The 21,601-nt window shown below is 37.3% G+C and overlaps 1 protein-coding gene across 1 annotated transcript; it reads right to left on the reverse strand.

Moving 5' to 3' along the window:
• Positions 1–1,400: 1,400 nt before the first annotated feature.
• Positions 1,401–21,222, reverse strand: PNPT1 (polyribonucleotide nucleotidyltransferase 1). Its single transcript, XM_037405615.1, has 29 exons — positions 21,030–21,222; positions 20,322–20,382; positions 19,943–20,017; positions 19,024–19,129; positions 17,997–18,046; positions 17,449–17,512; positions 17,313–17,360; positions 16,495–16,608; positions 16,063–16,249; positions 15,480–15,531; positions 14,810–14,867; positions 14,564–14,660; positions 14,365–14,467; positions 13,065–13,135; positions 12,398–12,434; positions 11,548–11,614; positions 11,352–11,441; positions 10,415–10,468; positions 10,203–10,309; positions 9,440–9,511; positions 9,279–9,342; positions 7,583–7,666; positions 7,012–7,095; positions 4,891–4,997; positions 4,738–4,793; positions 4,135–4,213; positions 3,655–3,702; positions 3,119–3,277; positions 1,401–2,330 (listed from the first exon to the last, which is right to left on the reverse strand). Exons 1-28 carry the CDS (start codon positions 21,188–21,190, stop codon positions 3,122–3,124), a joined length of 2,352 nt encoding a protein of 783 aa, XP_037261512.1. The 5' UTR covers positions 21,191–21,222; the 3' UTR covers positions 1,401–2,330; positions 3,119–3,121.
• Positions 21,223–21,601: the final 379 nt, after the last annotated feature.

Below are 21,601 nucleotides of genomic sequence, written 5' to 3' on the forward strand. Positions count from 1 at the left end.
CATGTAATCCCAGTAGTACAATTAGGCCAGCTCTTATGCTTTTATTATAGCACTTTTAATATTTATCGTTGGCATTTAAAGATACCCCAGTTCCTGATGCTTTGCCTCTGAAAATTTCAGCTTTGTCAAATAAATGCATTTCTAGCCCTCCTGACCTGGTGTAATGCTGCAAATGCCCAGCTTCACTTTCGAAAGCAATTCCTTTCAATGGCTGCATTTAAGATGGGTCATTACAGAAGCTAATTATCTAGGGCAGTTGAGACAAAAATCACTATTTCAAACGTGAAGAAACAGCTACTACAACAGGGCTGAGCTTGCTCTCTCAAGCACTCACTATTAACCTAGCTGCACTCTGACACAGCTGGTATCATCTGAGAGTCAAGTACCTCCTGCCAGGGTCCAACCTGCCACTACTGTCAGCTCTCGGGTGAACTCAGGACATCTGAAGCCAGCCTGCCTTCCCCTCCAGGGATGTTCTGTGTACCACACATTTACTCAATTCTTGGCTCCCATTGAGCTGCTCTCCTCAGGTAAGAGCAGCTCGTTTGTGCTCCTCCCAGACTGCTATCAAGTGTATTTTTTTTCCCCCACCCCTTCCCACAGGGCCTAAAACTTGTTATAAGTGCAGAAAGTCAGGTTGATTATACAGGTTCTGCTACAAGAACATACAACCTTTTTCCTACTTTATTATTTAACAGAAACCCGCCTTGCACTTTAAGAGTTGATTTATCAAGACCACCTATCACACAAAGCATTAATACTTCTGTTACTGTAAGCAAGAAAATACCTTTACAGGAAAGAATGGGATTCTTTTGGCTCCTAAATCATCAGTTTCACAGATTCTAATGCAAGCATCCTACTGGTAATGTGCTAGCAAAAAAACCCCACAAACCTCCAAAGTTAGTATTTTATATGGTATTTTGTAACTAGAGCATCCAGTCCTACTGCATCTGTTCTACTAGAAAAAGTAGCCCTACAGAAATTATTCTACAACAAAACCTTGGAAAACCACTTAGATTGGTGGTGGTGGGTTGTCAGTTTCTGAGAACAGTTAGGAGAAATGGAAACATGTCAGCTTGTGTTTAGGCACTTTTCAAGTGCCTAAATAATTTGCCTAGATAATTTCATTAAGCTGTCCAGGATACATAATGAACAAGATAACAGTCAATTAAATCATAGTAAGCAAGGACATGAGAATTCTTACTAAGAAATAACAATACAGTCCTCAAAGAAGCAGAAAACATTGCTAAGGAAAACTTTTTCGATCTTACACGATGAAAGACAGACAGCTAGAAAGAAGCAGGCCAGTCATTTCTTTCTTCTTTAATATCATTTCTTTCTTCTTTAATATTTTAACTTAGTTTAAAAAGAGTAATTTTTACCATACATTCACATTTTTCTTCTCCCCAGCGCTTTGTTTTTTTGCTTTCAGGAGGTTCAGAGCACACTTGCCATCACGCGGGAAGCCACTTTTCTTATTAGGTCTGCATACAAATTGGTGAACATCAGAAGGGACACCTCTTTGATTTTTAGTCTGTACCTCACAGCAGAAAAACAAGTAGTTCTCACGAGCCTCTGGGAAACGTTTTGAAGTCTAAAACAAACCAGTGAACCCACTGATGGAACGTAAACGATAGAGGAATTCTGACAGTCTTAATGAGGCTGTCTTAGGGGGAAGATTTATCACATCAATTGTTTATGCCAAAACAATTATTTTTATCTATATATTTTAAAATTCAGTGTTAATGAACCCAGATAGTAAATGACGATGTTTCAGCCAGGTACTTTTTTTTGTCCCTCTTCTGCTCAGGTATTTTAGCAAGTCTGAACCCTATGACAGTTATCAATGTATTTATCTAAAAAAAGTGTTGAACGTGTTAAAGGTGGTATCTCTGAAGTCTGAAATGTTGAGCAAAACATAAGATCCTGTACACTCAAAAGCCCGTAAAACTTTGGCCAAGTGTGCCACTCAAGCAAGTATACAGGATAATTCCTTCTAGGAAATAATTGTTAAATACTGGCTTCTCATCTTTACATTTTTATTTTGACATGATAGTGAGAAGAATCTTAAGCACTGAAATTAATCTGCTTTTCCGTCTATACCATTCCACTTTCTTAGATTCTCATCTCACCCTTGCTACACAAGAGCATTGGTTGTTTCTGGTTTTATTTTAAGAGTTTTTAATCAATTCAAAGACTTTCAAGTTCCACATCACCTTTAAGCATTCTAAAAATATGGTTCACTACCATCCATCTGTAGATTATTGCGAAGACATCAACAGATTCTAGCAAAGGTCACTTGTATTTTGATGAACTACCATGCTTTTTTCCTGAAAGAGATGGAGAATATTCCGTAACCAACTAGTTATCAAGGCATGACATTCAAAAACATTTCTTAAGAAACCATACATTTATTCAGTGAATTTTAATCTCTTCTAGTGTTGTGAATCATTCCTAGAAGACTGTCACAGATTGCCTTAAGTTATCATCGATGAGTTGCATTTCCATTTGCCAATTTCACTGTGTAACTGCTCTTGATTTTACTATCAGACATCCTCCTGTTCTAGTAGCTTCCCAAGGAAAAAAAAAAAGTATACACCATTCTGGGAAAAGATTAGGCATAAGTCTATTGACAGGCAAACACATGCTGGGAAACTAGTTCTAGGGAAGAGCTCTGGGTAATTGACTCCACTAATTGATTCAAAATTTTCAAAAAAAGCAGCTCTTTTTTTTTCTTCTCCTACCCTGCCTTTTTTTTTCCCCCCCCCCCCTCCCCTTTAAAAAAAAATAGTGGCACGACAGAGAAGAGGGAATGCTTATATAGATGTTGTAGATTAACAAATAAATTTGTTCTGGAGAAAGCAGACTGTCTAAGATGCTTGAAACTGTCAAGTCATTTGAACCAATTTTACAATATCAAGCTCTTTACGACCACAGCATGTGAAAGAGCACTTGCTAACTTACAACATGCTGCAACATAACTGGCAAGCACTATTTACCCACCGCCGAAGGGTAACTGTACAGTATAAAAAACCACCAACATATTGATATAATTCTTTACAATAGTTGTAAAGAAAATGCAGTACTGAGTCCCCTTAAGTTGTTCCTATGGTCTTACTTGTCACTGGGATGAAGTAGATGACTGTGGAACAGTACCTCCCAGGACAACACTGTTTTTGTCAGGTAGGGTTTTAAGAACAGTTGTGGCTGGTGACTGTAGAATTTTACGTGAAAGCCTCATTCTACCATCAGTTGGATCACGTCCAAAGTATTTAACCTGTTAAGAAAACAAATCATTTTAAGACTGACCAACTTAAAGAGCTGGGAGTAGCATTTTTCCTTAATAGGTGGTGTTTTGTGGGTTTTTTGTTGTCTGTTCCCCCCCTGCCCCACCCCACCCCCCAGTACGATGCTAAAAAAGCCAGAAACAATAGGCACTGTTTAGCCAATATTGGTCTGTCAAATTAATGTGGTGTGTAGACAGCAAGAGTATGACACTAAATAAATCGCATTTGAAATGATCAGACCTTTAACTAGCACAGAAAGGGAAACTGGTATGGCAGAATATTTTCTTCATAAACACAAAAAATTCCCACAAATTCTAAAATATGAGCAACAGTTTGTTTGCACTTTAAGTTAAAAAAGAATAGCTACCTGAATTTCTTGTCCAACTTCTAATCCCAGGGCACTAGGATGCTTAATCTAGAACAAAGAAAAATTTTTCAGAAAAGTTTATTTCAGTGTAATTAATTTAATAAAGTTAGTTATATAAGTTCCTTCCTTTAGGGATTCCTCATGCTAACTTCAGACAATCATAGTGGCTCAACACTATTGTATGAAAAACAGGTTTCTAAATGTTACATAGAAAAGGGTACTGCAGATCTAAAGAACTTTGTGATATGCATAAAAGCATAAACAGTAGGTTTGTAGCAGGCATATAGTTAGATTGTTTGCATCTTTAAGTACAGGGCAAGCAGAGGTTAAACAGAAAGGTGCTGCTAATCCAACACAGCTTTTAACATGAAAATTGACTACAAAACAACAGTATGTGTGTTACAGTTAATGCAAACTAAGTTTATTGAGAATTGATTAAAAACAAAGTATCTAAGTTATACCTGTTTAAGCATGTATTACCTTTCTTTGATCAAGTTGTGAATTATGAAGTAACACTGGAGTCATGTTTGGATACAATTTTACCATTACTCCAGAATCTCTGCAACAGAAAACAGCATGATTATTTCAAAATACTTTAGTAGAAGTCTGTAGGTACTGTATGCTGCACATTGACCCCAAAGCAAACATTAGTAAACTTTTCATAAACAAGATTTCACTCCTCCCTTTTGGAAAAATCTTATATCAACCATAACATGTCCACTCATTTTTCCTTAGTTGGAAGTGGATGGAAATTACTTACTTCGGGACAGTGTGTTTCAGTAATAAGCACCATGCAAAAAGTGCATGTAATTTTTGCAAGACAAATGTTGGATCAAAAAGTGAAAAGCAAATTCCTACCATCTCTCTCAGACATGAAGATTAAAAAAGACCTTAGGTTTTGTAACTTAGAGACATTACAATAACTAAACAAGCAGCAAAAATAAACAGCCTTATTTTGAAACATTGGCATCAGCATAAGTCTTGCATCCTTAAAAATCAATTATTTTACATGACACTTAGTTACCAGGAATATAGCTATTAAATAAGCTAAATTCTACTTAAACTCCAGGGCAGTTTTCATACCTTATTTCAGTTATTGTAGCTGTATAAACTGCGCCAAATTCCAAGTTAACTTCTTGCTGTAGGGGGTGGGGAAAAAAAAAACACCAAAGTGAACAGTAAGACGTAAACTCACAAAACGAAACCGAAAAGCTATCATCAAAAGCCTGTGCTTACATCATCTTTGCAGATTTCGTGGATAAATTCTCTTGCTTCATGCATAGCACTAGGCGTGGGGGCAAACACAGAATATGTCTCTTCATCCAGCTGACTTAAAGTTACACCTTAGGAATAGAATTTGAGAGGATTTACTGCTACTGTTTCAGCAAGCAGAAAAGTTACATTCAGTAAAGACTTGCAAAGAGCAAAATTATTTTCTACAGACTCATTAAGATCTCAGAGTCCTAATAATTTCAGATTATCTTCATCAGATGAGGCATTGGACGGTTTTATGTGCAACTGAACAGAAACCACATTACAGGTATACTTGCCAAATACCTGGACAAACTAGTGTTCCATACAGTAACACAATATTATTATAATAATCCTTTTATGGCAGGAAAAAAAAAATCTTGAAAAAATTTTGGTATTATGAAAGAATCTCAGCTTCTATGAATGAACTTCACAGATCTTTAATAAAACTACAGCTTTCATTAATAGCTGATGGAAATTAAAGTCTTCCAAAGCCAGAACACAGTAAGATTGCATTGTAAAATTCTTTATACCTCTACATTAGTTTTCTGGCTAGACTGCATAGGCTTGCAACCAGAGGGAAGTATGATTGTTTTCCCCCATTTTCTCCATCCCAATCCCCTGAGAAGCACTAATCAAACTAACCAGGGCATTAAGAGTTTCAAGACCAAAGCAGTTGAAGCAGAACATCTACTTAATACTCTATAGATACCAGCCTTTTTTAGTTTTTAGCTTTCTAGAAGTAGGAAACAAGTGAAAAAGATTTACTGTGTTAAGCAATAAAAGAAAAGAATTTACATTTACAAAGAAGTGCTCATAAAACAAGTCTGATGTACTTAATATCAAAGCAGAAATTCACATCTGCTACCACAGCTATCCGTTGAACATTACCTTCATCACTCTGAGACACAGTAAGGGTAGGCAATGTCTAATTTCACTGGTTTGAGTGGTTTGAACAAAAGGTTTTAATAGTGTAGTCTCTCAGAAATACTTAATACTTCACCAATTCCATTTATTCATTTCTGAGGGCAACCACAATATCAAGGTATAGGCCTAATTTGAAGCAACCTGTCAGGCTGCATTGACCTCAGCCAAAGAATCAATTGCCCTATTCACGTAATGGTGGCAACAAAGGCATTGACTTTGCATTTCATGCTATAGGCCAGGCAGGACAAACCACTGTGCAAACAAATAATTTATGCCATGAAATACAACAAGGTCAGGAAACTTTTGTCACACTACTCACTACCAGTTTAAGCCCCAGTACAGGTCACTTCTGCAACATGATAGGCAAGCTGGATGTCTAACACAAGCCAGCATGTTAGTGTATACAAGCTCTTCAGGGAATTCCAGGAAAGCAGTTGATGTACACTGTAGGGAAGAGCTCAATGCCCTCTCTTAACCACAACAAAAGAGGCTTTAGTTCATTGGAAGAGAAGCTGCACAGATTTGGTCTACACTTCGGCATATTCATGATTAGACTTGCTAGACCTCACATCTTTCAATCAACACTGTCTGGGCCTAGATGAACCTTTAATGGCCTCTTCTGTAAGCCCTGAAAAACACCATCACATGTTTACCAAAATTCTGGTAATTCCTGCTGTAAAACAAATTGCAAGCACTTTTACAGAGAGAATCTACACAACCAAGCGTAGCTGAAGTGAGCTTCACCTAGCTCTTCTGAACACGTGCATCTCCTACCAAGATACTGCAGACTCAGTTTGTACTGAGCACTGCAACTGCTAAACATGCAAGTCTGAAAACAAAGGCAAATACTGTTTTGCAGTCTGCAGCATGAAGCTCAAATTAAGAATACCCTTTTCTCTTAATAGTTCTTCCTGTCTACTTATTGGGTTGTTGCTGCTGAAGCACAAACGCCAGTTTTATGGAGGTGGTCTACAGAACAATTTTGGAAGTTTTTGGCTAATTCCAGTTTTGAAAGGGCATAAAGATAGCATTAAGATTCAACAATAGCTGTGCTAATAATACCTGTGCTACCAAAATCTACAAAAACTAGTTAAAACTCCACACTAGTAGTATTCACATAGAGAAAAGCAGCTAATAACACACTAAGATAAATTATCACAGGAAGCAAGAATGTCTTACCAGTCTGTGCTTGAAGTTTTTTCAAATTATAGGCCCCAGGACCAATGAATCTTAATCTTTTTGATAATGGAACATGGATAGTTTCTGAAAGAACATTTAAAACTACTTTGAAATGCTAAATAAGATAATCTTGAAAGGTATCACATAAAATAAGTAATTCATTTAGGTTTTAATCTTCTATAGCTACTTCATTATTTGCTGAACATTGATGTAATTACACTTAAGAATTGAAATAAATGAAAACATAGAATACAAGTACTTTGATGAGTGTAAATTACCTTAAGCCATAAAAATATTGATATCTGTATCCATTCAGATTTTGTGAGTGTCACATAACTTCAGTTTAATTCTGTTTTCTGGTTTAGAGTGAAATAGTACAGTGCTGCCCCACATGACAATAAAAAACCCCAAAATTCACCTCAAAATACCTAAAGGAAAAATAACTTCATGGGGCAGGGGCAGAAACATATAACAAACATTCACTAAAAAAAGCTGTTTTAAGCAGCACCTTGATGTTAAAAAGGTAATTATAAAAATATATGAATTCACATCAATATACAACTAACATTACCTACAACTGGTCCACTTTCTTTTCTGTTAGGTCTGGGTTTTGCCAGCGTTTGGTTCATAATTTGTAAAATCTCCCTCTTCGCAGCTGGGGGGGGGGAAGGAAGGAAAAAAAAAGTTTCATATAAGATTAAAATAAATTTATGCAGTTTTAGTTATGAAATAGATGTTTTATGAACAGATATTCATAAAATCTGCCTCCTGCCTAACTTGAGAGTTTATCGCAGTAACTTAATACATGTCAGATAGCACATGGTTGTTGCAGTACAACATTCTGCTCTGTATGTATACATTTGTTTTGTATACAAAACTTGTGCTTTCAGCACATTTATTGATTTTATGCAGCCTAGAACATCACATACAGTTTCAAGGTATTTAAATAAATCAGAGTGCCGGTAAGAGCAACCAAGTGTAGCTTTGATAGTTAAGTTATGACACACTGGCCTGGAACTTCAGCTGAGCTGCTTGAAGTGATACACCATTGAATAGAAATTACTAGTTTTCACATTTTAATAAGCGTTTTCTTACTGAAATGTTGCTATTACAAGCAAGTTGAAAATTTTCTCTTCTAACTAGTTAAATCCTTATTGAAGCTTGTAGCTTCATTTTTTCACATGGCTCAAGAATATTTTAGCTGTACACATCAATACAGGTAGTAAATTTCAATAGTAAACATAGCTGAATTTATGGTAAATGAGAAATATTCTGCTTTTTTTTAAGATTATTCTGTTGGATTTAAAAAGTGTCACGTAATAGGATGTTTTTATGCAAGTGCTAATCCACTTGGGTGTTAGGGAAACCCTTCATATGTTTCACTAACAACAGATGGCTCCTCCCTCTCCCAGCTTTCACCAGTTAAAAGCAATCGAGAGTTTCAGTGCTCAAAGCTGCACTTCAGCCTTTACTACCAGTTACTCATAGGATATCAAGCTGCTAGATCTTAACCATGAACTCCCTCAGATGACACAGACTTAGAACTTAAGTTCTAAGAACTCACTGCTCAAGAGACATTTAAAAATTGGTCTGAAGTTATTTAAAGTTAGTTTGGAGCTTATTTTTAACAACCCTTTCTACTGATTTACTGCACAGCAAAGAGCATACCTTTTTTCCCCAACTTCCCATGTATGATTTGAATAAAATACGAAAAAAAATTATAAACTGATGTGGCTTAATAATATTGTACTTGTTATCAGTCAAATCCAAGATAAATGTAAATATTTCATAATACATTCCTCATCCCTGATGTTGCTCTTTTGTACAAGTTCCCCCCTGCTCCACCTTTGCTATGCCACTAATTTTATTGCAGTTTTTCAAAACAAGTTACCCATGGTGCTCAACTGGTGAACATTAGTATCACACTTTTTATTTTGTTTTAATAAAACGTAACCTCTAGGAACAGCAGACACTTTCACTGACATTACATACAATAATATGAAATCTAAGTGTGGTGGGAAGGGCCCGGCTTTTGGGAGATTGAATGCTCTCCTCTGACACAAAAAGCTATTTATTTTGTATGAAACTCCTATATTGATGTGAAACAGCCAACACCCAAACCAGACCAGTTTTTCAAAGGTAGCAGCTTTTTTCCACAATGAGAACAAAAAATTAGTAATATATTATTTAGTTTCATAGAACTTAGAATTTAATACAATTCATCTTTTAATATGATAAAACAGGTACAAATACAAACACGGACCTACCTGTAGCTTGCTGAATTGCTTCCATTACAATTTTTATTGGTATTCCTGGCAGTTTTAAATCAACCTAATATGAGAAGAGTTAAGTGACATTAATACACAAGGAAAGCTTTTTCAGATACATTCTCAGAGTTTCACTTTAGGAAGATTTAGCGTTACAATACCTGCAAGGCAGTTATTCCTTTATTAGTACCCGCCATCTTAAAATCCATATCACCATAGTAATCTTCAATTCCCTACCAGCATAGACAGAAAGAAAGCAAGTTGGAGTAACTTTATCCCAGCACCAAGTCCCTATTATACTAAAAGTACATTCTAGGTTTCAATAACCCTCAAAGTAGTTCTGCAGACTTGGATTTACTTCTGAGACCCACATGTTTTCCTTCAGCCTTATTTTGCTGTTCAGGATTAACACTGTTCCTATCTCTCTTTAGAAATTAAGAGCTTTTGTGGACTAGTTTCTGAACAACAGATCTACAGTTGATCTTGTACAATCAGTGGCTGCCACAGGAAGAAGCAGCAGCAGCGTGGCTATGTGCATCGCCACCCTCCCTGCCCACGAGGAACTTTGCCCAGTGCTTATTCTCCACACAATATAGTGTATTTTTCAGTAAATTAAAGTATTCAAGACTTATGTCTTTTTCCCCCCAAGAGAAAAGACAAAATTCATTGGAAAGAGAGACCTTATGAGAGCTTAAAAAAATAACTGAAAAAAAAAAAAAAGGAGAAGAAACTAGACTGGACATTTCATAGAGATTTTTTGAAATAAGGGAGGAATTTGGGAGACAAAACAGAAAAGATAAAACTACTCAATATTTTCAGTAGCGTATGTTCCAGAATTAACTGGGTAAAAACATTAGAAAAGAAGGCCGTAGAGAATATTTTACAGAATTAAGCAGCAACAACAATGATGCTAGAAACACTCACCAGAATGTCTGTCAGCAAACGATAGTCCTCAATATCTCCTTTTTCCAGACTGCATTTGGTAATGAGACCTATTGCTACACCTGCCACTGCACTTGATACTGGAACTCCTAATAGTGGTAAATAAAACCACATTTTTAAAAACTCTGGTCATTTTCAAATCCTGTAACACATTATCATATGTAGTTTATTCTCATAAGCATCATATTTTGTACCTGCATCCATTAATGCCAAACTTCCACCACACGCAGAAGCCATTGAAGAGGACCCTACAGAGTTAGAATACAGGGAAAAAGAAGTATTAAACATTTGTCAAAAGTACCTGAAACAAAATTTGCAAGTGATATTCTTTAGTGACGGTCTGAAATTGAACTTGCTGCTAGCTAGAAAATACTGTGCAGCAACATAGATACTACAATAAATAACTGCAATTAAGAAATTTTCTTTAGCAGAAGCATTTTTAACACGAAATGGGTAATATAGTTCGAATCTTTCATAACACTGATACAAAAAAAGCTTAACAAGCATTATGTTTAATATCAGATATTCTAGACAAGAAATCTGTGGGCTTCACAGGAAGCTCACAAATAGGACTCCATCCCCTTCTCCACTAACACCTTCTCCCAGCTACCTGATCTCACTACAGTGCTAGGAAATAGGAGATGGACCTCAGGGAGCTTCTTGCCACACAGGGAAATCTGCAGAAAGGTGAAATGGATAGCTCTCTCCCAAACTGGGCAGATGGGAAAGAACAAATACAGACAGCCAGGAGAAGCTACCTCTAAGTCAGTGAGGGTACCAGCTGTGATTAAACACTGAAGAATAGGTCTTAATACATGCCAATTTATTTTCCTTACTCTGTAGCATAAAAATGCCCCCAAACACCATTTTATTAAACTCAAAATAAATTCAAAATGTTTACATCTCATACTGATTATGTACTGTTATAGAAACTGAAAGAAAGGTCCATTGTTCATGACTATGTATTTTTATTTTAAGTACTTCAGGTAATAGAGTTATCAAGATTAAGAACATTAAAAATGAAATCTATTACCTAAAATATCTACAACTCAAGTTTTTCAAACTCTAGCTTTTTTTAAGAACCAAATTTAGTCTCTAGCACTAGGTTCAAAATAAGAAAAATCATCATACCATTTGACTCTAAGACTTCAGATGTAACTCGTATTGTGAATGGGAAATCCTGGGGAATAATTGGTTTCAAAGCTCTTTCTGCCAGTGCACCTGTTCAAAAAAACCCAACAAGCACAACACCAAGTAATCCATAAATAAAAATAATCAGATAAAATATTAAAACTTACAGCATAGGACTTCTCTAGCCTGAACTTACCATGTCCAAGTTCTCTTCTGTTCATACCAGTAACTTTGCCAATCTCATTAGTTGCATAAGGTGGAAACTATGAAGTAAAAAAAAAAGCGTACACAGAAAATTCACTAGTGTGTGGGTTTTTTTCCATTTGAAAACATACACTTAGGAAAAAAAATGTGAAGCTTTGGTGCATGTCAAGGTAAAACCCAAATAATAATAAAATAAGCAAATAAATAAATAAAAATCAAACCACCACATGACTAGCATCAGTTAGTTTGCAAACCAGGACCAGTTTAGGTAGTGTTTATTTCTACTTCCACAGAACAAAAGAGAATAAAGCAGTTGCAAGGTAGTTGAGAAACAATGAACAAGCTTACTCCAATTAAACTTGTCAAACAATGTATCAGAAATCTTGTTTCTGTCATACAGATAATGGAACAAGATATGCCTGTTGCCAGTATATGAAATACTGCGGGCAAGTTTCAAAGGCTGAGAGAGACCCAAGATGTAAAAGCACTTATTTACTACTGGTGTATCGTGTCAGTTAAACATATTAATAGAGTTTAGTAAACATAATAGAGCAGGTTAATGCTGCTTTCAGTAATTACCCATTCTTAAGGGGCTAACCTAATGTTAAGATATTAAAAAGGCTGTACAAAATGGCAATTTACAAATTGTCTTGTGCTTTCTTAAGAAAACAGCACTGTTGTTGATAAACTGCAGTATAAATTCACATACGAATTATACAATTACGAATTATCTGTGTATTAGCTAAAATGTTTTATCCTGGGAAGTGATCAATTTCACCTTTAAAAGCAAAACATTAAGTCCTTCTGTGAAGGATGCAGAAAACTGACACAGCAAAACTCACCTCATAATGCAGCATGAAGTTTTTATCTTTTATTCCACTATTAATTAAAAACAAGACCATATCACAAAAGAGCAACCCTTACATACAATAGGTAATACAGAAGATTATATTCAGTTATGCTTAAAAATATACCCAGCCAAAACAACAAACCAATAGAATTACTCATCACCCACATTCTTCCTAAGGTTTTTCTACATAGTAAACAAATAGAAAGCATAGTCTACAAAGAAAAAAACTCATGTATTAATCATCAAACATTAAACTTGTGAGAAATAGATTAAAGGAGCAGAATAACTATCAAGTTCCAAGTATGCTGATAAATACATGGAACAGAGAGAGCCAACTTTCATCAATTGTTTTATTTAAAGAGACTTAATGGTTTTACAGATACAAGAGTAATTCGCTTTTTTTTTTTTTCCTCTCAAAACCAAACTGGACATTACTTGTAATACTCTCCAAATTCAAATGTATGTCTACGGAATTAACGTCACATTAACAAAAAAACAATTGCCAAGGTCTCTTGAAAACAGACCACTTCAAAGTCTAACTTTACACATTTTTCCAGTCCTAATGAATGTCAAAGTTCAAGGAACTTTTATCAGATGTGCCCAAGTGCTCTCATCCTCTTTTATTACTACTGAGAAAACACCAGAAAAGATATACATACCTCACTGCTGTTGAGATAAGATCTGATTTTACGCTTGATTCTATAGAGTCAAACGTAACTGTACAGAGAACCTAAAATAAAGAGGGTAAATAAACTGCTGTTAAACACTTCCACCTTTCACAATTTACTGCTTATGAAGAATCTAAAAGAACAACTTCAGCAACAAATATTATGCCATCACCTATCACTCCTGCAAACTCTTTTTTTTGCCTTCATTGCACAAACTTATTCATAATCTGTAAAGATTATATGGTCTTACAAGTGATCACATTCAAAAATACTCATCTAATGCTTCTTAACCTGTTAGAAGCATAGAACAGCGTGTTCATCAAGAAACCAAACTGCTTCATTTAAGAGCCAGGGCTAGATGCAGCCACAATGTTGTGCAAAAGAACAAGCCTGTTTATCACATGAACCTGCAGCTTGTATTATTTTCAGTGGTTAAGAGGGAACAACACTGAGGAGTAAATCACTCTTTGCAACAACCCATGTACCCTGTAATAAGTCAGATCAATAGCTGACAGTCTTCTAGGAAAATCAGCTGTGAAAATACAGGAGACCAAATCTTGCATAAAGTCTTAATTCAATCCACCCAACACACCTGACACTTGTAGCAAAGAAGAGAAAAAATTCTCATTAATGTGATTTTTTTGGGGGTACAATTTCCCTATTTATTCCAGGTTACATATTAAGTTTCTTTTAAAAAGACTTCTCAAGACACGCATAATTTAGCATTGCTCTACATACCCATTAAATGAGTCACCCATTTTTCTAAAAATGAAGAGGACTGTATTTTACATGAAATGCTTTTCTTTCAACACATATCTTTAACATAAAAGTCTACATAGAAGGATGACTTTATTAACAAGCAATTTTACTTTAAGCCATCCTGAATTGTAAAGCTTTCTTCTCAAACAACCTGCCCCCAAGACAAAACCCAACCAACCAAAAATGCCCCAAATGTGCCAACCTGAACTGAACAAGGGGAAGCCTTACGGCTTCTAGCTTTGGTTACCAGACATTCTTCAGAAGGTCTGATGATGCAGTAATATTTACCAGACTCTTCCCGGGCACATACACTTAGAATTTTATCCTAATATCTGTGCTGTTAACATAGCAAGGAGCCAAGCTTTATCTATTGTCTTAACAGACTTTGATGTATTTAGATTAAATCTAAGCTGTTTTCTAGTTATTACTATTTGAATGTGAAGAAAAATGAAACTATACATTTAAATGAAATATACAAAACTTCCAGCTTTTAATAAATTAATTTATAATTTCTAATGTTTATAGACACTACCTGTGTTTGACCTCTCTGAAATAAGGCTGATCCATGAAGCATTTTAAACATGTTCACTTCACATTTAATATCTCTGAGCGAAGTCAAATCTCTCCCATCACACCTAAAGTTACAAGCAGAAATTATGAGATCAATGGAACTACAGCGTTGGATTAGAAGTTGACAGAAATATTATTCAGTAGGAGTTTGATATATTTACCTTCTATATTCATTCAGAGCAAGATTTCTAAAAATATCCTTTGAAACCACATTGAAAGATTCCATGATTTCAAAAGGCTCAGCCTCTGGAAATTTTTCTGGGTATAAAAAAATAAAATAATAATGCATCTGAAGTTGGAAAATTGATTTTGTAGAACTTTTACTAAAATAGCTTGACCAACAAAGAGCACACTAAGTAGTGCTGCTCCATTCAAGCATTCTCTACATATTAAGAAAACAGAAATACCTTTCAACTGTTCTTCTGTTTCAAGCCGTATTTTGTTAATTGCTTCATCTCTAGAAATCTAGAACACAGGATTTGCAACTAGTTAGTCTCCAGGGCAGAGTAACAAAAGAGGTTTGGATTGTCAGGTTTCTCTTTGTTTTAAAATTCTGTAAAACTCAAGCAATAAGCAACAGGATTGTCACACAAATTCAAAGATCCATTATCATAGAATACCAGAGTGGAAGGGACCTCGAGGGTTATCTAGTCGAAACCCTTCTGACAAAAGCACTGTCTAAAGATGGCCCAGCATCCTGTCCAGCTGAATCTTAAAGATGCCCAATGCTGGGGAATCCACTGCTTCCCTGGGGAGATGATTCCAATGGTTGATTGTCTCATTGTGAAGAATTTTCCTCTTGTGTCCAAACGGAATCTCCCCAGGAGTAATTAGTGGCTGTTGCCCCTCATTCTTTTCCATGTGACTCCTTGGAAGAGGAGTCTCCATCTCAATGTACTGGAAACAAATATTCTGGTAGGTAAGAATTTACAGAGTAATTTATTATTACGATTGCAAATATATGCCGAGAAGGAGAAGAGTTTTCATTAACAATAGGAGAAAGAACTAAATCTTACTACAGTTTCATGATTATATTAATTAAAAAATAATTATATCATGTTTGAAGTGATTACTTACTTTATCATGGCTAGAATCTGTGAACACCGCATAGATCTTGTTAGAAGCAAGTCTTTTGGAAGAAAAGAAAGCATTTTTTAAAACAGAGCTTAAAACCTGCTTGTTTATTTTGAGGACTAAATGTTTGTTTTCATCAGCAGTATGAAAGCACCAGACTGACATTTTATAAACACTACTAGCTCCAGCTGTCTGTCCTGCCTGCCTGTTCTCCTGCCACCTCTCTGAAACGAGTTATCACTTCCACAGCAAGGCTCATACACGCTAACATCCTGACTCCTCTTGTCACCACGCCACGAGAATGGCATATTAAATTACACTGTCTTCACTGGGTTTCTCACAGTATTTGTTTTGCCCTGTTTTTCTTACCAAGTATAAAACAGGAGAGTTGAAGGCCATATTCCTAAGTTTCTACGGAAAATGCAGCAACTAATGCATTTTGAATCTGACCATTCAAAACATGCTCTTTTGTTAAACAAAACCCCCAAACTACCTGCCTAGAGCTCATCAAATTAAAATAATTGTTAAATAAGCATTTTGAGTCATTTAACAGAATTTAGATCAACATTATTTGATCTGAACTTACTTATTTGCACATTCCACAATCTCTTCAGGAGCAAGAAATAACTTCTGAACAGTTCTCTTGACAACACCCCGTTCTTTCACTAGTTGTTGAATTCCCTGGATTATCTGCTGGGTATGCTTCACCCCTACTTTGATGGCATGACAGAAGTCTTGTTGCAATATATTCTCGGCAGTTGCTTCCAACATAACTATCAAAGAAAAGTTAAAAATTAAGTAAATTACTATTTTATTGTTCAATAGCAATCTAATTCAGCTGAGGAAATACAGAATAATATTAAACTGCATACATATAACTAAATTTACCTAACAAAAGTTACCTAACGCATTGTTGTTTATTCCTGTGTGAAAATACAAGTTTCAAAGATTAGGAAAATATCTGCAGAGGCACCCAGTTGATTTTCAAACACTCAACAGATACTATTAACCTACTTACCAACTTGATTTTGCTGAGCTCCAGCAACAACTAAATTTAAAGTACTAGAAGACATCTGTTTTCGAGTTGGATTGATGACAGTTTCTCCATCAACCAGTCCTACCCTTACTGCACCTACAAAGAAACTCCAGAGAATTATTATAATAAGAAGTTCTTTAAAGTATCATTTTACTTTGAAAATTATACACGTAAAACCAGTAATTAAAGCTATGGATTTTTAAAAATATTAGCACATTAGCTATATATTAAGGAAAAATCTGTAACGCAAAATTAGCTCTTCTTGAATTTCTTTTGGGTAGTGTTACAGGGCAGGGTATATAAAGCTACGTAGCATTATACACAAGGCTGTAAGTCTACTGGTTGGGGTTTTTTAGTCATTTGAGCACATATTTTCTAGAAAAAAAGGCAGGTGAAAGGAAAAATACAGCTGAGTATTTGTTCTGGGCTAGATCTTGGCTTCTCTTTCCCCAAAATAGTCACAATGGAATAAAGCTCTTCCTGAGTTCCTGGAGAAAAAGTATTCTTATCTGGCTATTTTCTGAACAACGCTTTTCAAGACCCAAGTTTCTCTAAAGAAAAAATTAAGTTACTGGTCTCTACACCATACTACTTCTGGATTATAAATCCTTCCAAAGTATATTTAGTCCAGGAAAAAATAATGCTTTGAAGTGCAACAATCCTATCAATTGTAAAATTCCATTCAGTACTTGAAAAAAAAGACAGTGGATTTTAGATTCAGGCTCTTGTTAAAAAAGCATGAACTGTGGTCTAAGTCTTCCATTACTCAAATCATCCGTCACTTGAAAATATTTACTTACCAATAGGACCATTCCATGGGATATCAGATAATGCAAGTGCTGCAGAAGCTAGAATGAGGAGATAAAAATCTGTGTTAGAAAAAAAATGGATCGCATTAAATCACACATAAGCAGTAGTTTTTATCGGTCATCTTACCTCCATTAATTGCCAGAACATCAGGGTCATTGACACCATCTACTGCTAAAAGATTACAAAGGATCTGGCATAAGATAAAAGACAATGAATAATTTTGATGTATACATTTTTATTAGCTGTCACTACAAACGTAAGGACAACATAACAAAACATTCTATGTATTTGTACATGTCTATACTGCAAATGAAAATTTGTTCAGGTATTTAAACTAGAAAGCTCACAGAGTGTAGAGTATCATATCATATATAACATATACTATTAGCCTTTCTTTCCTCTATTGTACAGAGGATATCTGAATTTTGTTCCTGTACCTCTACAATAGAATTTGGAAACTAGCATGGAAGAAAAGTAATTTAAGGCAAGGAGATGACAAACTACAAAGCAGCATTAGAATATTAGACTGTTTTTCAAAGTTTAAACCCCTCCTGGAAGATAATGAAAATTGTTTATCTTAAAACAGTGCCTACATCACATGAAATTTTCAATTGATATACCCAAGTTTTCCATTCTGAAGGTAGCTATAGTTAGGGACAGCAAGCATGACCTACCTGTGTATCGTAAAAGTAGCCCACTGGGAAGAGTGGTCTGATTGACCGATCTGGAAAAAAAATATTCAAAGTCTAAGAAGTATTCAGCTTCCAGTAGTTAGCATTCAGTTTGTCTTGTGTAATAACCCCACAAAAACCATAAAATGGTTTACATGGAAGACCCAAACAAACAAAAAAGGCAGAGGACTCAGAAGTAAATTTAGCATGACAATCAATTCTAAAATGTCAATAGCACTCAGAGTGAAGTAAGAGTTATTTGAGTGAGCATACCCACTGTCAGGTAACACAAGGTAAAAACACTGAAGAAGTCTTCTGTGCTTTAGGATTCAAATAATCTATTAAATAGTATTTGACCAAAAATATCTTCAATGAAAAGACACAGTCCTCCAAAAAATTAAAGCAACAAAAGCATACATGTTCTCAATATTGCATTATGTCCACAATGCAGATTTCCTACTTATTTCAGTCCAAAGTGCACAGGACTGCGTAACAGCCTAGGCCTTATAGGCTATTTCCCTCTCCTAATTCTTTTCATCACAGTCTTCAGATGCTGATGTATCTGACATCAGTTTTGTATAAATGTTGACTTTCAAGGCATTATCTTATTCATAAATGGAGATCACTTTTCAAGCAGGACCAAGAGGGAGAGAGTGAGTATCTATCAATCAGTAAGTCTGCCTCTCTGTATTTCAGTTTAGTTTGGTTGTCTCCTCCACTTGTTCAGAGAAACGTCCAACTGCAGAGGTAACATCTCTGCAGTTAGCATGAGAGCTTGATATGAACAGAGGTGACAAGATTTCTTGGAATCCAGGCTTATATATAAAGGAATAGGCACACAGCCCCAGTTGATGTATCATTTTAAAAATCAGTACCAATAAGCAAGAAACTACAAGTCTGTTTCTGCGGTAATGTCAAAAGAAAACAATCAACTCTGCAAACCGCAGTTATAAATTACCATATTTTCAAACATTCATGAGGATATTACAACATATTTAAAAGACATTGTAAATAGAATATTTCAGTCTACCTATTACTCTGCTTGTAAGAATTTCTTTATCAGTGGAACCAAGTTCTCTTCTTAAATAGTTTGTAGGAATTCTTCCTGCTGCAGCAGCTTTCTGACGGTAGTCAACCTTTTAAAAACAAAACAATGATTCCTTAACACAACAGTTTACTTAATTTTAGAGCCACAGAATCATTCAGGCTAGAAGGGACACCTCCAAAGTCTATAATCCAATCCCCTGCTCAGAGCAGGGTCAAGTCTGAATTCAGATGACATTATTCAAGGCTGTCTTGATGCCCAAATGGCCCCTCCGTTCTGTGGCATATATGGACTGCCCCATCAGTCAGCCCCAGCCTGAACTATTGCAGGGCACTAATGCACCCCAAGTTCAGGGCTTTGTTCGGCCTTACAGAATTTCATAACATTCCTGTCAGCCCATTCCTCCTGCCCCTGGTCCCTCCAGACAGCAGCCCTGCTTCTGAGTAGGCCATCTGCACCCCTGCAGTGTGGTGTCATCTGCAAACTGGATGAGCAGGAATTCCAGGTCACTGCTACAAGTATGAAACAGGCTGTGTTCCAGGATAGACCCCTGAAGAGCTCACTGTCATTCAGCTTGAAGTTAAAGCTTAATAATCACAGCCTTTTGAGACTCATAACCCAACCAGTTTTCCCCACATCTAAAATACATTGCCTGAATGTGGATGCTGTGGTGGACAACGTTCACACAGCTTTTGTGGAAAGCCTTGCTGAAGTCAAGGTAGATAACATCCAGTGCTAACGCCTCATCCACAGGTCTCGTCATCTTATCATATACTGCTGTTCTGAAGTTCAGGGTCTGTGGTCTGCTATATCCACCCAGCATCTTGAACTCTACCATTTAACGATTACTACAGCTAAGGCTACCCCTGATTATGACAAAACTAATTCTGTCATTAGCACTTACCACTAATGGCATAAACTGAGATGCAGAAGGCTTAGTTTTACTGACTGCTGTGACCATTACTGCTGTGTCACCTAGCTGGATTAAGACAAAAAAAAAAAAATTGAAGTTACCTGCAAACAAAATATTGTCTTAAGTCTTAAACTTATGCAGAAACTAGAACTCTGGAATATTCTTTGAAGGAAACCACCACATAAATCTATGCTTCACACCATTACATTTTTTCTTTTAAATAAAACTTTTTTTCCTACAAAACACAGCTATACATTCATTAGGGATTAAATTGCCACCTGAGGCTCTATATTCTTTTAAAAGGCTCTGATGTCGCAACAATGAGTGCAGATACAGAAATTTTCAAGTTGTGCAAATAATTTTTTTTCACCTGAACAACGGCAGATCCGTCAGCAAACCTCGCAAGCTTTCCAGAAGACAGTTCCATCTTTCTATCAGAAAGAAATAATCTATTACTCATGCTGAAGTCAAGTAAATTTTCCAGTAACGTCTGCATTCATCGACAGCATCAACTGTACAGAATGTAAACTACACCTCGTATTAGACAAAAAACCCCTCATGGCATATGGGAATTGAAAGGCTTTGACCAAAAGCCACCAAATACCCTTAACTTTAATGTGCTTTTGCCTCAAATGTCCTGCCTTTTCCACCTCGAATGAAGACTTGCAGCCACACTGGATGTCACCTGAAGTAACACAGAGACAAAACACTCCGCGCACACTGGAAAATGAATCCACCACTTGTTCAAGCTGGGTTTTAGTCTTGCCAACAGAAAAAGCAAGCGCACACCTGCTGTGCCCTCACAAAAACCGGGGAGCCGCTTGTACGCCCGCAAAACACCTTTTCCCGCCACAGCTGCAGAACATTCTCCCTCCCAGACACCTGCTGTTCACCCGCTGCGAAAGAGGGACAGCACGCAGCGACGTCAGCGGCAACTTCTCCTCACGTTTGTTGCCCCGCGCGCCCCGGACAGCTCTCTTCACCGAGTCCCCCGGGCCGACAGCCGCTCCGCAGCCCCGGTAACAAGGCGCAGCCTAACGCCACCCCGCCGCTCCTCAGAGCGCGGGGTGCCCCTCACCTGTCCCCCACATCCACCGTCACGGTGCGGCAGGGCCCGGGCCCCGGCAGCCGCCGCACGCAGCCGTCCGGCACCAGTAGCCGCCGCCATCGCGCCGCGGCCCCGCCGCCAACAGCCAAACCGCCGAGGGCGACGCGGCGACAGCTCGTGGTGGCGGCCATGGCGCCGGTGGGGAGGAAGGGGCAACCCCTAAGGCATGCTGCCCCCCGATTGGCTCTGGGAAGCGGCGGGGGGCGGGCTTCCGCTCAGTAAGCTCGAAGCGGATTGGTTTTCGTACCGGTGGTTTCGTTTCGATTCCTCGGCGCGAGCGCGTCCCTGCGCCCTCTGGCGGAGTCCCGCCGGCTTACGGCGGCTGAGGAGGGTCAGGCGGGGCAGAGCGCGCGAAGGCGGTGTCTCCGCGGTGTTCAGCGGGGCCCTGCTGAGAAATCTGAGGTAAAAAGTGGCAGAAAAAGCTCCGTCGCGGCCCCTGGCTATGGCTTTAGAGCCAGCTCCGACTACAATCTGGGGGGACACCCCCCGACTACTGTCTGGGGGCCCAGGCTGAGGGAGGGGGCACCTGCAGCAGTGCCGCC

This window comes from Falco rusticolus, chromosome 12 (assembly GCF_015220075.1).
Source record: "Falco rusticolus isolate bFalRus1 chromosome 12, bFalRus1.pri, whole genome shotgun sequence".
NCBI classification, from domain to species: Eukaryota; Metazoa; Chordata; class Aves; order Falconiformes; family Falconidae; genus Falco; species Falco rusticolus.

Coding starts and splice junctions, on each gene's coding strand:
- PNPT1 (XM_037405615.1), bottom strand. CDS start 21,190: ATGGCCGCCACCACGAGCTGTCGCCGCGTCGCCCTCGGCGGTTTGGCT. Junction 19,130..19,942: donor CTCAGTTTATGCCATTAGTG/GTAAGTGCTAAT, acceptor TGTTTTTAAAAG/GTTGACTACCGTCAGAAAGC. Junction 16,609..17,312: donor CCCATGGAATGGTCCTATTG/GTAAGTAAATAT, acceptor GTTTCTTTGTAG/GTGCAGTAAGGGTAGGACTG.